The 11,297-nt window shown below is 43.3% G+C and overlaps 3 protein-coding genes across 3 annotated transcripts; 1 reads left to right on the top strand and 2 right to left on the bottom strand.

The window, feature by feature from the left end:
• Positions 1 to 4,449: 4,449 nt before the first annotated feature.
• On the top strand, positions 4,450 to 6,172 carry LOC108052213 (ATPase ASNA1 homolog). Its single transcript, XM_017134553.2, has 4 exons — positions 4,450 to 4,666; positions 4,724 to 4,841; positions 5,209 to 5,649; positions 5,705 to 6,172. The coding sequence occupies exons 1-4, from the start codon at positions 4,554 to 4,556 to the stop codon at positions 6,041 to 6,043; spliced, it is 1,011 nt and encodes a 336-aa protein (XP_016990042.1). The 5' UTR covers positions 4,450 to 4,553; the 3' UTR covers positions 6,044 to 6,172.
• LOC108052211 (glycerol-3-phosphate dehydrogenase, mitochondrial) lies at positions 6,132 to 8,517 on the bottom strand. Its single transcript, XM_017134549.2, has one exon. It carries the CDS (start codon positions 8,507 to 8,509, stop codon positions 6,236 to 6,238), a length of 2,274 nt encoding a protein of 757 aa, XP_016990038.2. The 5' UTR covers positions 8,510 to 8,517; the 3' UTR covers positions 6,132 to 6,235.
• Positions 8,499 to 11,018, bottom strand: LOC108052214 (cytochrome b5). The gene is made up of 2 exons (XM_017134554.2): positions 10,805 to 11,018; positions 8,499 to 9,104 (listed from the first exon to the last, which is right to left on the bottom strand). Exons 1-2 carry the CDS (start codon positions 10,922 to 10,924, stop codon positions 8,820 to 8,822), a joined length of 405 nt encoding a protein of 134 aa, XP_016990043.1. The 5' UTR covers positions 10,925 to 11,018; the 3' UTR covers positions 8,499 to 8,819.
• Between the last annotated feature and the right edge of the window lie 279 nt (positions 11,019 to 11,297).

The following is an 11,297-nucleotide window of genomic DNA, read 5'->3' as shown; positions in this document are numbered from 1 at the left end:
AATCAAATATATACTCTAAAAACAAAGTTTTATTTTTTTATTACGTTGCTCTTCCTGATTTAGAATATTACAATATCTTTTTTTTTGACGTTTTTCCCTTGTTTTAGGTCTATTTTATTTTTATCTCGAGTTCTGGTTAACCAATTTATTTAACTTTTCCTTACACCATTCTTAATACAAATTTGAAAAAAAAAAATAGTCCTCGATAACCGAAACTCAAAAATAAATAAATTTTTTTCTAAATTAGAGCTAATTTTCAAAATTAGATAGTTTAACTGCACTAAAAACTAAACTTCCTTTAATGAGTTTATTGTCGATTTAAATATGTTAGTTAGTGCAGCAGCAGATTCATCATCAGCCTGACAGCATTCACCAGCTTTTCCTTTTCTCATCTATGATCAATTTATCAAGTTGTGGCCTAGTCACAGCAGACTCACCGCGAAATCCCTGCGAATATGCTGCAACTAGAGCGACGAGGTCCACGAAGTGCACTGCTCAACGGCTAAGACCCAATTTGAAGTCACGGCCAGAAGCGACAGGCAAGGGCAGCCACTAATCGAAATTCCACAATGTAGTGTCGCTTTTGGTGGAAATCTATGCAGAAATCCCGTTGAGTCACAGCTCGCATTCTGCAAGGGGAAAACTGAGTGACGTGCTGACAGCGAAGCTCGGAAAACTCCGTTGGCATTGCCGCCTGTTGCATGCCACCTACCACCCATCGCCTGAGTGGCAGCTTGGCGTGGCGTTAATAAGGGCCTTTTCCACGAAAAATACCCCTCAAGTGGCCCTCGAAATGGGTGTGCCCACAATGCCGTTGTTTAATTAAAGCTTTCATTACAGGTTGCCCATTAAGTTTTAGTCTAAACAAACACTGTGACCCCTTGGAAAATCCCAGATGGTTAATCACACTGGAGTCCTGCGCAGGGAAAAGTCCCAAATCAATGTGAGCGACGTAGAGATTTAGGGAACTAGGAGCCTTTGTCTTCGAAATACTAGGCTGGGATTAAATACTAGCAGAACCGAACTACTCCTTAAATATTGCTCAACTTTACATTTAACATTTAATTATTTTAAACAGAACATTTTCGAAAAAAAATGTTAATCTTATGATAAAGCTTAGTTTATAATTTTCTTTCCTGTTATAATTTTCTTTAAGACCTTTTTTGCTTTTATACCTAAAACTATATTCTCAAAACTAAAGTAGTTAAAAATTTATTTTGTGTCATCAAAAAACTATTTTTTTATCACTCTAGTGTTCAAAATACACCCAAGCTCAATATTAATTTATAAATTGCAGTCTTGCTAAAAAGTGAATGAGAAATAGTACCAGCTTAAGGCTTGATGGCAAAATTAATTAAAATTATGGTTTTATAATGCTTCTATTGTATAGTTTTGTAGACAATCTCAAGGCACTTTCACCCCTCGCCTTAGAATATTTTGGACTGCTGGCATATTGAGAGTGCAGCAAGTTGCCGACGGCAGCGAGAAATGCCATAAGGACTCTGAAACTTTCCACTTTCCACGCCGCACTAATCGGATTTCATTTAATTAGTTGCTCAAAGGCAGCGAGCTGCAGCAAATGGAAAATGCCGGAGGCAACAACGAATGCGAGGAGTGCTGAGACAAAGTACTTTTTCATTACGATTCGCCAGACAAGGAGGGCAGATGGCCGCATGTCGCGCGGCAAATTGTCAGGTGCTAAGCTTTGATAAAGTGCGCACTCGAAGGACTCGAAGGACGACGAATAAAAAAGCTAAGCTCGACCAGGCGACGGGAGAAGAGAAAGGGAAAATGGCCCCCAAAACAAAACGCAGACAGGAACATTTATTAAACGTGAGGCGCGAGTGCCCCATTGTTTGTTTGTTTGTTTTTGTCCAGAGCCAAAAACACAAATACTGCGTTTATGCGATGCTGATTTTCATAAATAAGTTGAACCCAAATTCTTAATTAAATTATCATTATACCCGTTACTCGTAGGGAAGGTGCTATGCTCCTTATTATATGTTTTGATGTGGTCAAAGATCTCCTCATATTGGCTTACCGTAATTTGGGTCTCTTATATATTTTATTCACTGGTTATATATTTCCCAATTTTTTGTCCTTAATATTAATTTTTCTATTTATAAAAAACAACTTTTAATTTTCTAAAATTTATATTTGTTTTAGAAACATGTCAAGGGTCACAGACATTTTGTGACAACAAATCTGTGCCAAATAAGTTTTCAATTAAACAACGAATTCATGAAATCCGATGCAGAAACCACAGATGACTCCTCTTCCTCTTTTCCATCACAGTTCAAAGTTTCTCGTTGAAAGTTTCATATGGGAAATAACGGGAAAAGGCGGTGGGTGGAGCTCAGGTAACGGTAACTGAAACGTTGCCATCGCTGATTTCAAGCAAATTGGCTGTGTACGCGTGTGAGTTGGGTTTTTGTTTATGGAAAGTGTTATTGTTTGACTTTGAACTTTCCGCTTGTTTGCCGTCCTTTCGTTTGTGTGTGTGTGCTTTGAACCAAAGCCGAGAATGGCCCAAACAATATAATAAAATTTAATGCGCTCATATTTCATGAGCCAACAAACGCACGTATGCACAGAATTGCAAAAAGCGGATCTCGAAAACCCAGGACTGGGCCAATACATAAATCATGCGGACAACTTTATCGCTTTGCTTTTTAACACACTGCCAAAATGATTGAAACATTTCAATGAAATAAAACGGATTTACATACATATGTATGTGGCAAAAAACTCCTTTTTTATCCAAGCTATTTATTGTAAAGCTTTTTCAGTTGATTTTATAGCAGTTATTAATGGGTTTTCAACAGAGTTGTGTAACAGAAAAAAAAGTGTTTTTGCCCATTTTATATTTTTTTTTCGATTTGGCGATAACAGCAAGTCAATATCTACAAATTGGATTGTCAACGTTTATCTTTTTAATTGATGTGTTATTAATTTGCAGCTTTTGCAGGTAAAAATAATACTTTTTGTGCGACCTGTGATGAAAATATTTTTCAATCCATAACGATCAAGATAAACTTTTAAAAATACATAAGTCCAGTTAATACACTTATCACGTTATACTTCTGGGCACTTAATATAACCGAATTTATAGTGCTCTATTATTCTCTATAATCTGCATAAAATTCTTGGTTTTTTATTACTTTTGCACCGCATTTAAAATTCCATTATTAATGCAATGTTTATGCAATTGTTTATTTATTTAATTTGGTGATGAATAGTGATAACATTATTCGTTATTTATTAATATTATATTTTATATAATATATTTTGTTGTGCGAGGGATGGATTAAAATGGATTATGACATGATTAACAATAAGTTTTTATTCCCGACTAAACGTTTTAAATTAAATAATTTTAAAGACAATAAAAAATATTACTTATCCGACATGTTGTCTTTCGGGGCAAACATAAATGTTTTGTCTTTCCTATTAAAGGTATTTAGTAACAGTTTTAAGCCTCAATTAGTCGACTTTGTCAAAAATTTGTCAAAAAAGATTGTAACGCAGTAAAAGGGGACACCACCGACATAATTTAAATGCCACTAAAACTATTAGTTGTTGAATGATTTTTGTAATAGCTGCTGGGTTACATAAACTTCTTGCTGAAGTTTTTTTTCTTTGTTTATACATTAATTGTAACACTTAGAAACATAAAGATAGAAACGTTTATTTTATTTTTTTTTATGGATTTTGGATTGACTTACAGAAACTTCCTTCATGTTTGCAGAATAATGAACAAAATAAGGCCTCTCTTCGGATAAGTAGTACTATGCAATGCGTATTCCCGCGATAAGAAAACAAATCTTTATTTATGCCTGAGTCCAGCACACGCCGAGACCGCTTAGAAATGGACGGAAGTTGATGGTGGGGTTACGGTTAGAGTTGCGGATACTGAAAATCGGAGTACTAAACACACTTTAAACGCTGGAACATAATAATGGAGGTGTTTTCACAACTAATTTTAGTAGCCCGCAGCTACATATAAGATTTTGCGTTCTTTTGTTGCTCGCATTTTCTCTCCGACACTAGGGTTTTGATAAGCTCGCGATTTGCACAATTAACAGTCGGTGATGGAACGGTCAGGGGAACTGCGGTGGCGGGACAAGCATCCGCGGCATTTTATTGTGATTTTCTTGCGCTCTGAGCGCGCCTTTGTGCATTTAATAGGCACGATATAAGAAGCAGAACTTGAGATATCTACGCAGCAGCAATGATTAACTTACTTTAAATTTTATAATTTATTATATTATTTTATAACCAGCAATTTGAACTCACTTTTTAATATTAAAAGATTATTTCTAATAATGAAACCTATTTCAAATTAACATGTGGCGCCAACTATCAAATGTCTAGCCCTGGTTCGGCCGCCTCGTGATCAGCTGTTTTCTGTGAAAGTCGATACTTACTTCGATAACACATTTGCCGCTATTCCATCGTATTTGCAACGAACGGCCACACTTCTCGCCATAATTCATATTCATTGCAATTATAACTTTACTTAAATTCCTACGTGTCTCGCTTTAGTAGGCATTATGGTCGACAATTTGGAGCCGCTGGAGCCCAGCCTGCAGAATCTTGTCGAGCAGGACTCGCTCAAGTGGATATTCGTGGGCGGAAAAGGCGGCGTGGGCAAGACGACATGCAGGTAAAACAACAACAAGTCAGCTTTTTGGCCAATTTATTGTAAATTGTGTGTTTCTAGCTCTAGCCTGGCCGTTCAACTGTCGAAAGTGCGTGAATCGGTGCTGATTATATCCACAGATCCGGCGCACAACATTTCGGATGCATTCGATCAGAAGTTCACCAAGGTGCCCACAAAGGTAGGTGGAAAACTCACGAAATTCGGAAAGCTAGGGGATTACTTGAGGCAAAACGATTTAAATGTGTTTAAACAACAAAATGTTGGTATAAATTAATCTTATTGATCTCTATTCCAGAAATTTGAAGGGATAGCTTAACCTAAGATGATGTCATATTTCAATAAAATAGATTAATCCAATTATTCCCTATTCGTTTGCTGCACTCATTTATAAAAACTTCAGGAATAGGTCAAAGTCAGTTTAATGTGTTTTGCAAATAAATAGTCGAATAAATAAGTCTAGTCATCCCCTTTAAAGCTTATTGAAAATGTGGATTTTAAGTGTGCTAATGATTTTAATTAAAATCCATTTATGTGTTGTCCTCCAGGTCAATGGTTTCGACAACCTTTTCGCTATGGAAATTGACCCAAATGCTGGACTTAACGAGCTGCCCGAGGAATACTTCGAAGGCGATAACGAGGCGCTGCGCGTGAGCAAGGGCGTCATGCAGGAGATGATCAATGCTCTGCCCGGCATTGATGAGGCCATGAGCTACGCTGAGGTGATGAAGCTGGTCAAGGGCATGAACTTCTCGGTGGTGGTGTTCGATACGGCGCCCACGGGACACACTCTGCGCCTGATTGCATTCCCCCAAGTGGTAGAGAAGGGACTCGGCAAGCTCCTGCGGCTCAAGATGAAGGTGGCGCCACTACTAACACAGTTCGTCTCCATGCTGGGCATGGCCGATGTAAACGCTGACACGCTCTCCCAGAAGCTGGACGACATGCTGCGAGTGATCACCCAGGTCAACGAGCAGTTCAAGAATCCAGTGAGTGCCTGTATATTCATACCATACAATATCTAAGTCCAATCCTTCGCAACAGGATCAAACCACTTTCGTCTGCGTCTGTATTGCCGAGTTCTTTTCGCTGTATGAAACAGAACGCCTGGTCCAAGAGCTGACCAAGTGCGGTATCGACGTTCACAACATAATTGTGAACCAGCTGCTGTTCCTGCAGAACTCACACGACTCCTGCAGCATGTGTGCCTCCCGCTTCAAAATCCAGGAGAAGTACCTGGACCAGATCGCCGACCTGTACGAAGACTTCCACGTGACCAAGTTACCGCTGCTCGAGAAGGAGGTGCGAGGTCCAGAAAGCATCCGGGCGTTCTCCGAGAACCTCATGAAGCCCTACAAGCCCAAGGAAAAGCCGAAGGAGTAGGACTACCCGTCAACCACTATACCCATCCGTTTGTAAGTTTCTTCCCCCTTAGTTTGTGTGAACAGGAAGTGCGTGAAATAAATTTGAGTTGAGATAGCGATCCCTGCTGGGATCGGTTTCTAAGTGTAATGTCAAGACGTTCAACGAATTTCGTATCCCTATAAAGGAGAGGGTGAGAATGGAGAAAACACTTTACAGGCTGCCTCCGGCCCGCTCCATTTGCATTGCGATGGGAAAAATGCTACCCTGCATTTGCTTCTTTTGATCCAAGTACAACCGGGCATAGCGCAGGTACTCGGTGTCGCCCTGCACAAGGGCGGACATGAGCAGCAGGAATTCGTACAGGTTCACCTTGCCCTGGGCATGGACATCGATGTCCCGCAGGACATTGTGCATCAGGTCGACGGGCACCTCCTTCACGCCCATAGTTTTCATGACCTTGCAGCAGTCTGAGATGGACACGTAACCTGTTTTATTCTCATCCATTTGACTGAACTGCCCGGCGTACTTGCGCACCTGGCGCACTGACATCTTAATGGGAATGTTCATCTGTGAGGCGTTCTCCTTGGTCAGTTGGCCCATCTGAGTTTTAAGGAAGGCACGTGTATCGCGGATCTGCTTTTTCATTTGCTCCCGCGTCCAGTTCAGCTCCTTGGCCATGATGTTGGCCACCTGTGGCAGTATTGTCTCGGCCACTTGGACATTAAGAAAGGCGACACGTAGCCGCCGGGCCACCATATCCTCCAGCGTGCAGGCAAAGTCCCGAACGCCCTGCTTCACCTCCGCCTCGATGTACGGGAATTCCGAGTGCAGTCGCTTGCCCACAATGGGCCAGGCCATCCCACTGCTATGCGCATTGACCGCCACCTTAAAAGCGTTTGATCCGTACGTGTTGGACAGGTGCTCGGCCACGTCCCGCTCCATGCCAAAGTCCTGCACCAGCCGGATGAACATCTTCGGGCTCCAGCCACTGGCTCCATCCAATTTGCAGGACTCGGCAGTCACCGAATCATTGCGCAGCGGGGAGAGATCTCCATAACGGATGGCTGCGTTGACGGTTTTTTCGGCCAGCGCCCGAAAGGAGGACCAGGTGCCTCCCACAATAGACAGCATGTTCCTGGGTCCCAGTTGGATGACATGGTTCTTGAGCCGAGTGTGATGCAGAGAGTCGGATTGCACGGGCAGGGGCTTGAAGCCACCCCAAACGGCCAGCACATCGCACCTCCGCACATCAAAATTGGGCGACACGAAGTGCTTGACGCCATCCAACAGAGACTGGACATCCGATTCCGTGGGCTGGGACTCTTGGCCCGGCAGATTGCCTGGTTCGTCGCCGGATCCCACCAGCGTGTGACCCTGCCATGGGAGAAAGAAGATGGATCGCCCGTTGGGCGTGTGCGGATCGAAGACTCCCACCTCCTCTGGACAGTAGAAGCGCGGCAGGACGATGATCGACGACCAGCTGCGCGTGCAGAGCGGCTTGGCCTCCGAATCCTCCATCTGACGCAGGCTGTCGCTCATGTGGCCAGTGGCATTGACCACCACCTTCGCCCGGATGCTGTATTTCTTGCCCGTCAACTGGTCCACCGCCTCTGCGCCCGCCACATTGCCATCCTTGCCCTTGATCAGCCTCAAGACCTTCATGTGGTTACAGATGTCCGCTCCGTAGCGAGCCGCCGTCAGAGCCACCGAGAGGCACATCCTGGCATCGTCATGCTGACCCTCGTAGAAGACGAAGGCGCCGAAAAGTTCCCGGGGTCGCAGCATGGGGAACACCTCCAACGCCTCGTCAGCACTGAGGTACTGGAAGCTCTTGGTGCCTTTTGGCGCCATCAGGTGATAGATCTTTAGCTTCAGATAGTAGAGCGGAGCCTCCCACCAGTGGTGGACGGGCAGCAGGATGGGCACCGGCTGGCTGAGATGCGGCGCCAGATTTCCAATGTGACTTCGCTCTTGCAGGGAGCAGCGAACCCTCCGGAATGCCGCCACATCCAGCCGCGAGATAGCTTGCTCCAGATCCCTTAAGCCACCGTGCAGGAGTTTACTCGACTTGGAAGAGGTTCCGCTGCCAAAGTCATTCGCCTCGACGAGAGCCGTCTTCAAGCCTCGTGTGGCGGCATCCAGGGCACAGCCGGAACCCACGGCACCGCCGCCAACGATAAGGATGTCGTACTGGGTGCGCTTGAAGGCCTCTAGGCACATCTGGCGCGTGGGCAGTTCCCGCTTCATCTGCGGCACCGGCGCCGAGTCCGTTTGCCTTTCGTCGAATCCGAAGGAGCCGTGGCCCAGCTTGGAGCTGCCCAGCATCACCGCCATTTGGAGGATTTTGGCCATGGTGTTTGCAATTGCTATTGCCGAATGGTTACCCCCTGCGATACACGCAAAATTTTGACTATCTGTATGGGGAGACAATATTAATGCCAACGAACTGACGGAACAAAACAATTTGGACGGGTTTCTTTTCATTTGGAAATATGTTTAATGTACATACAAGTGAATTAAAACGTTTTGTTGTCGTTTTGTGCCTCAAATGTTGAAATATCAATGGGAAACATAACACTAGACCGTCCTCTGAAGAAATTACATGTGTAGAGGGTGTACAAAAATGCCAAATGCCAAAATTAACTTTAAAACTTAGCACAAATTTACTATAAAAACGCTCCCGCTCCGCTGACCCGCTCCATTTCCTAATCCTCCTGTGACTTTTGAGCTTTCGTGGATAATCTAAGAGTCTCCGGAGCGGGCTGGAAAGTCTCTGCTGGGCATTGAGGGTCTACTACTGCTTGGCACCGCCAAAGAAGAACTTGTAGAAGAGCGTGGCCACCAGGCACAGCACCAGGGGCACCAGCCACGACTTCACCGAGCTCTCCTCGTTCTGCTGATCCGTGCTCCATGTGGGTTCCGACTTCTGGGCCACGCTGGTCCTTTCGCTCTCCACCAGCTCTCCAATTTTGTACTTCTTCATCATGTCGCGGGCATCGTTGCTGTGGCCAACATCCTCGAAGCTCTCTGTGGCATCCTTGCCGGCCTGCTCGATGAGCACCTCCTCGCCTCCGGGATGCTGTGAAGAAGCGAAAAAAAGAGATAAATATTCGCATAAATCACTGCTCGTTTCTTTTAAAGAAATGCTAATGTACGTCTGACCCTGAATTTAAGCAAGCGAAGGAGATCCAGATAGGGTGCCAGTCTGGAATACTATTTCGTAACATCCGTTTATACGGAAGCTATATGGAAATCCTACCATTAATTTACGTCACGTTTTTTAAAAGTCTAAATATTTGGTAGTAGCTTTGAGGATAGTATCTGGCTTTACTAGCTTTTGTTAGAGTTTGGAATATCTGCTCCATATCGTCATTAATTTCATTTAAAAGTACAGGGACATTAAATTAGAGCTTTGGAGTTTTTCTAGAGGGTACAAAAGTCATATTGAATAAACTTTGTACTATTGCTCTAAGTCAAATTTAACAGTCGTAAGTCAAGTTTGATGTAATTATCATCAAAGTCAAACAAGTTAATTAAATGTTTTCATAATGACGTCTAAATGATAAGCTATGACATTTTTAAACGATTACCTAGTCCTTTGGAATCGCAGCTAATATTTTCCCACAAAAACACATTACAACTGTTTTCATATAGACTCACTGACATGTTTTTATTTCACTATTAATCACTCGTTTAATGATTACCTAGTCAGTTGTTTTAATTTTGATAACGATTAAATGATAAAATATACATTTTCACCATAGTTTCTATGATTGCCTGATCATACTGAATTGCATTTAATGTTTGTCTAGGGAATCGTGAAATAGTTTTAATTTTTAATTCAATAATATTCATTAGATTTGTGTGTCAGAATTTGGTGGTGGGGGGTTTACAAAAAATTCATTGTAGCATACTTTTTTAATAATCCTAATCCCCCGTGTATTAGGGCAGGGTTATGTTTATTTTTGAATTCTGGAGATCCAAGATACACCTTAAAATCTGAAAGTCTAATTGCCTATTTGTCCGGAAAGGCCAGATCGGCAAGATTGCATTATACATATTCTAAAAACAAAGAGGACGCAGCAAAGCAGATTAGGTGCATGTTTAAAACATGGACTGGATCGCTTCAGGCGATAGGAGAGTAATACTTTGGAATGGAACGGAATTAGAAATGAACCGCTTGGTCACCCTCACTATTGTTATTTTGAGGTACCCAAACTGCAACGTCATCGTTAGAATGGAATTTTCACACAGCTTATCTTTTAAGAGCAGTCGATCCTACAGATAGCATGTGTATGCTGAACACCCTATTACTGCGTCAGGGCAAGTCATTTTTTCGGAGCCGGCAGTAGTCGGTGCACTTGCATAAGAATCCAAATTCAAATCCAAGTCCATAAATCAAATGAGATGCAAATGCAGACGCGGATTTCGCTTAACATCTGACCCCCTAGCGCACACATATGTATGCAAATCGATAGTTTCGCCATGTGGAGCTCTTTCAAAAGTTTGGAGTTGCGATAGGCGAAAGTGGCTGCTGGAAGTTTCGACGACTCGGCGAGTCTACGAAATCCGGACGCAGGTCAAATGCTGCCCAGGGGTCAAAGTACAGGTCTAATTGCCGGGCTGTTCATTTCACACGCACGGAAACTAGGCACATGTGTCTACGTCTACGTGTGTTCGGGGCTGGGCCCAACAAACCCAGATAACACATAATTTCACCGATGACCCGCATTTGTGGGCGGGGGCACCCAATTCCGACGTGTTCCAAGTGGCTCTCACCTCGTTCAGGAAGGCGGTGACGTCGTAGATGTTGTTGTGAATGAGCAGCCAGGTGTCCTTGTTTGTGTTGTGCTTGGCGACCTCGGCCCGCGTGAAAGTCTTCGTTTCTTCGCCCGACATGGTGATCACTTGTTGATTTCTACTGCGCGTTTGATTTTGTGGCACGGAAACAATTAGCTGTCCAGCCTCGCACTCTGTCTCCCCGGCGGTATGGTCACACCAATGCGCTGATTAGCGGTCACACTGGCGGGGCGGAAGATGGGATGGTCACCTTTTAGGGTGTTTCCACTAGAAAGAAAACCCCGTTTGCGGCTGAACATTGCATATTGTTAGCAAAAGATTAAATTACACATTTTCACAAAAGTGACTTCTATTAAAGTATATACAATGCTTACTGGAAACAGGGACTATATTCCAAAAGTGTTGTTTTCATCAATTTAAAAAATATTAAGTTGCCAAAAGAGTACAACAAAAATGTACTTCTCAAAGCGCA

The sequence above is a fragment of the Drosophila rhopaloa genome, unplaced genomic scaffold, assembly GCF_018152115.1.
Source record: "Drosophila rhopaloa isolate 14029-0021.01 unplaced genomic scaffold, ASM1815211v1 contig_115, whole genome shotgun sequence".
Taxonomy (NCBI): domain Eukaryota; kingdom Metazoa; phylum Arthropoda; class Insecta; order Diptera; family Drosophilidae; genus Drosophila; species Drosophila rhopaloa.
The sequence above is the reverse complement of the archived record's forward strand: the minus strand, read 5'-3'. Positions and strand labels throughout refer to the sequence as shown.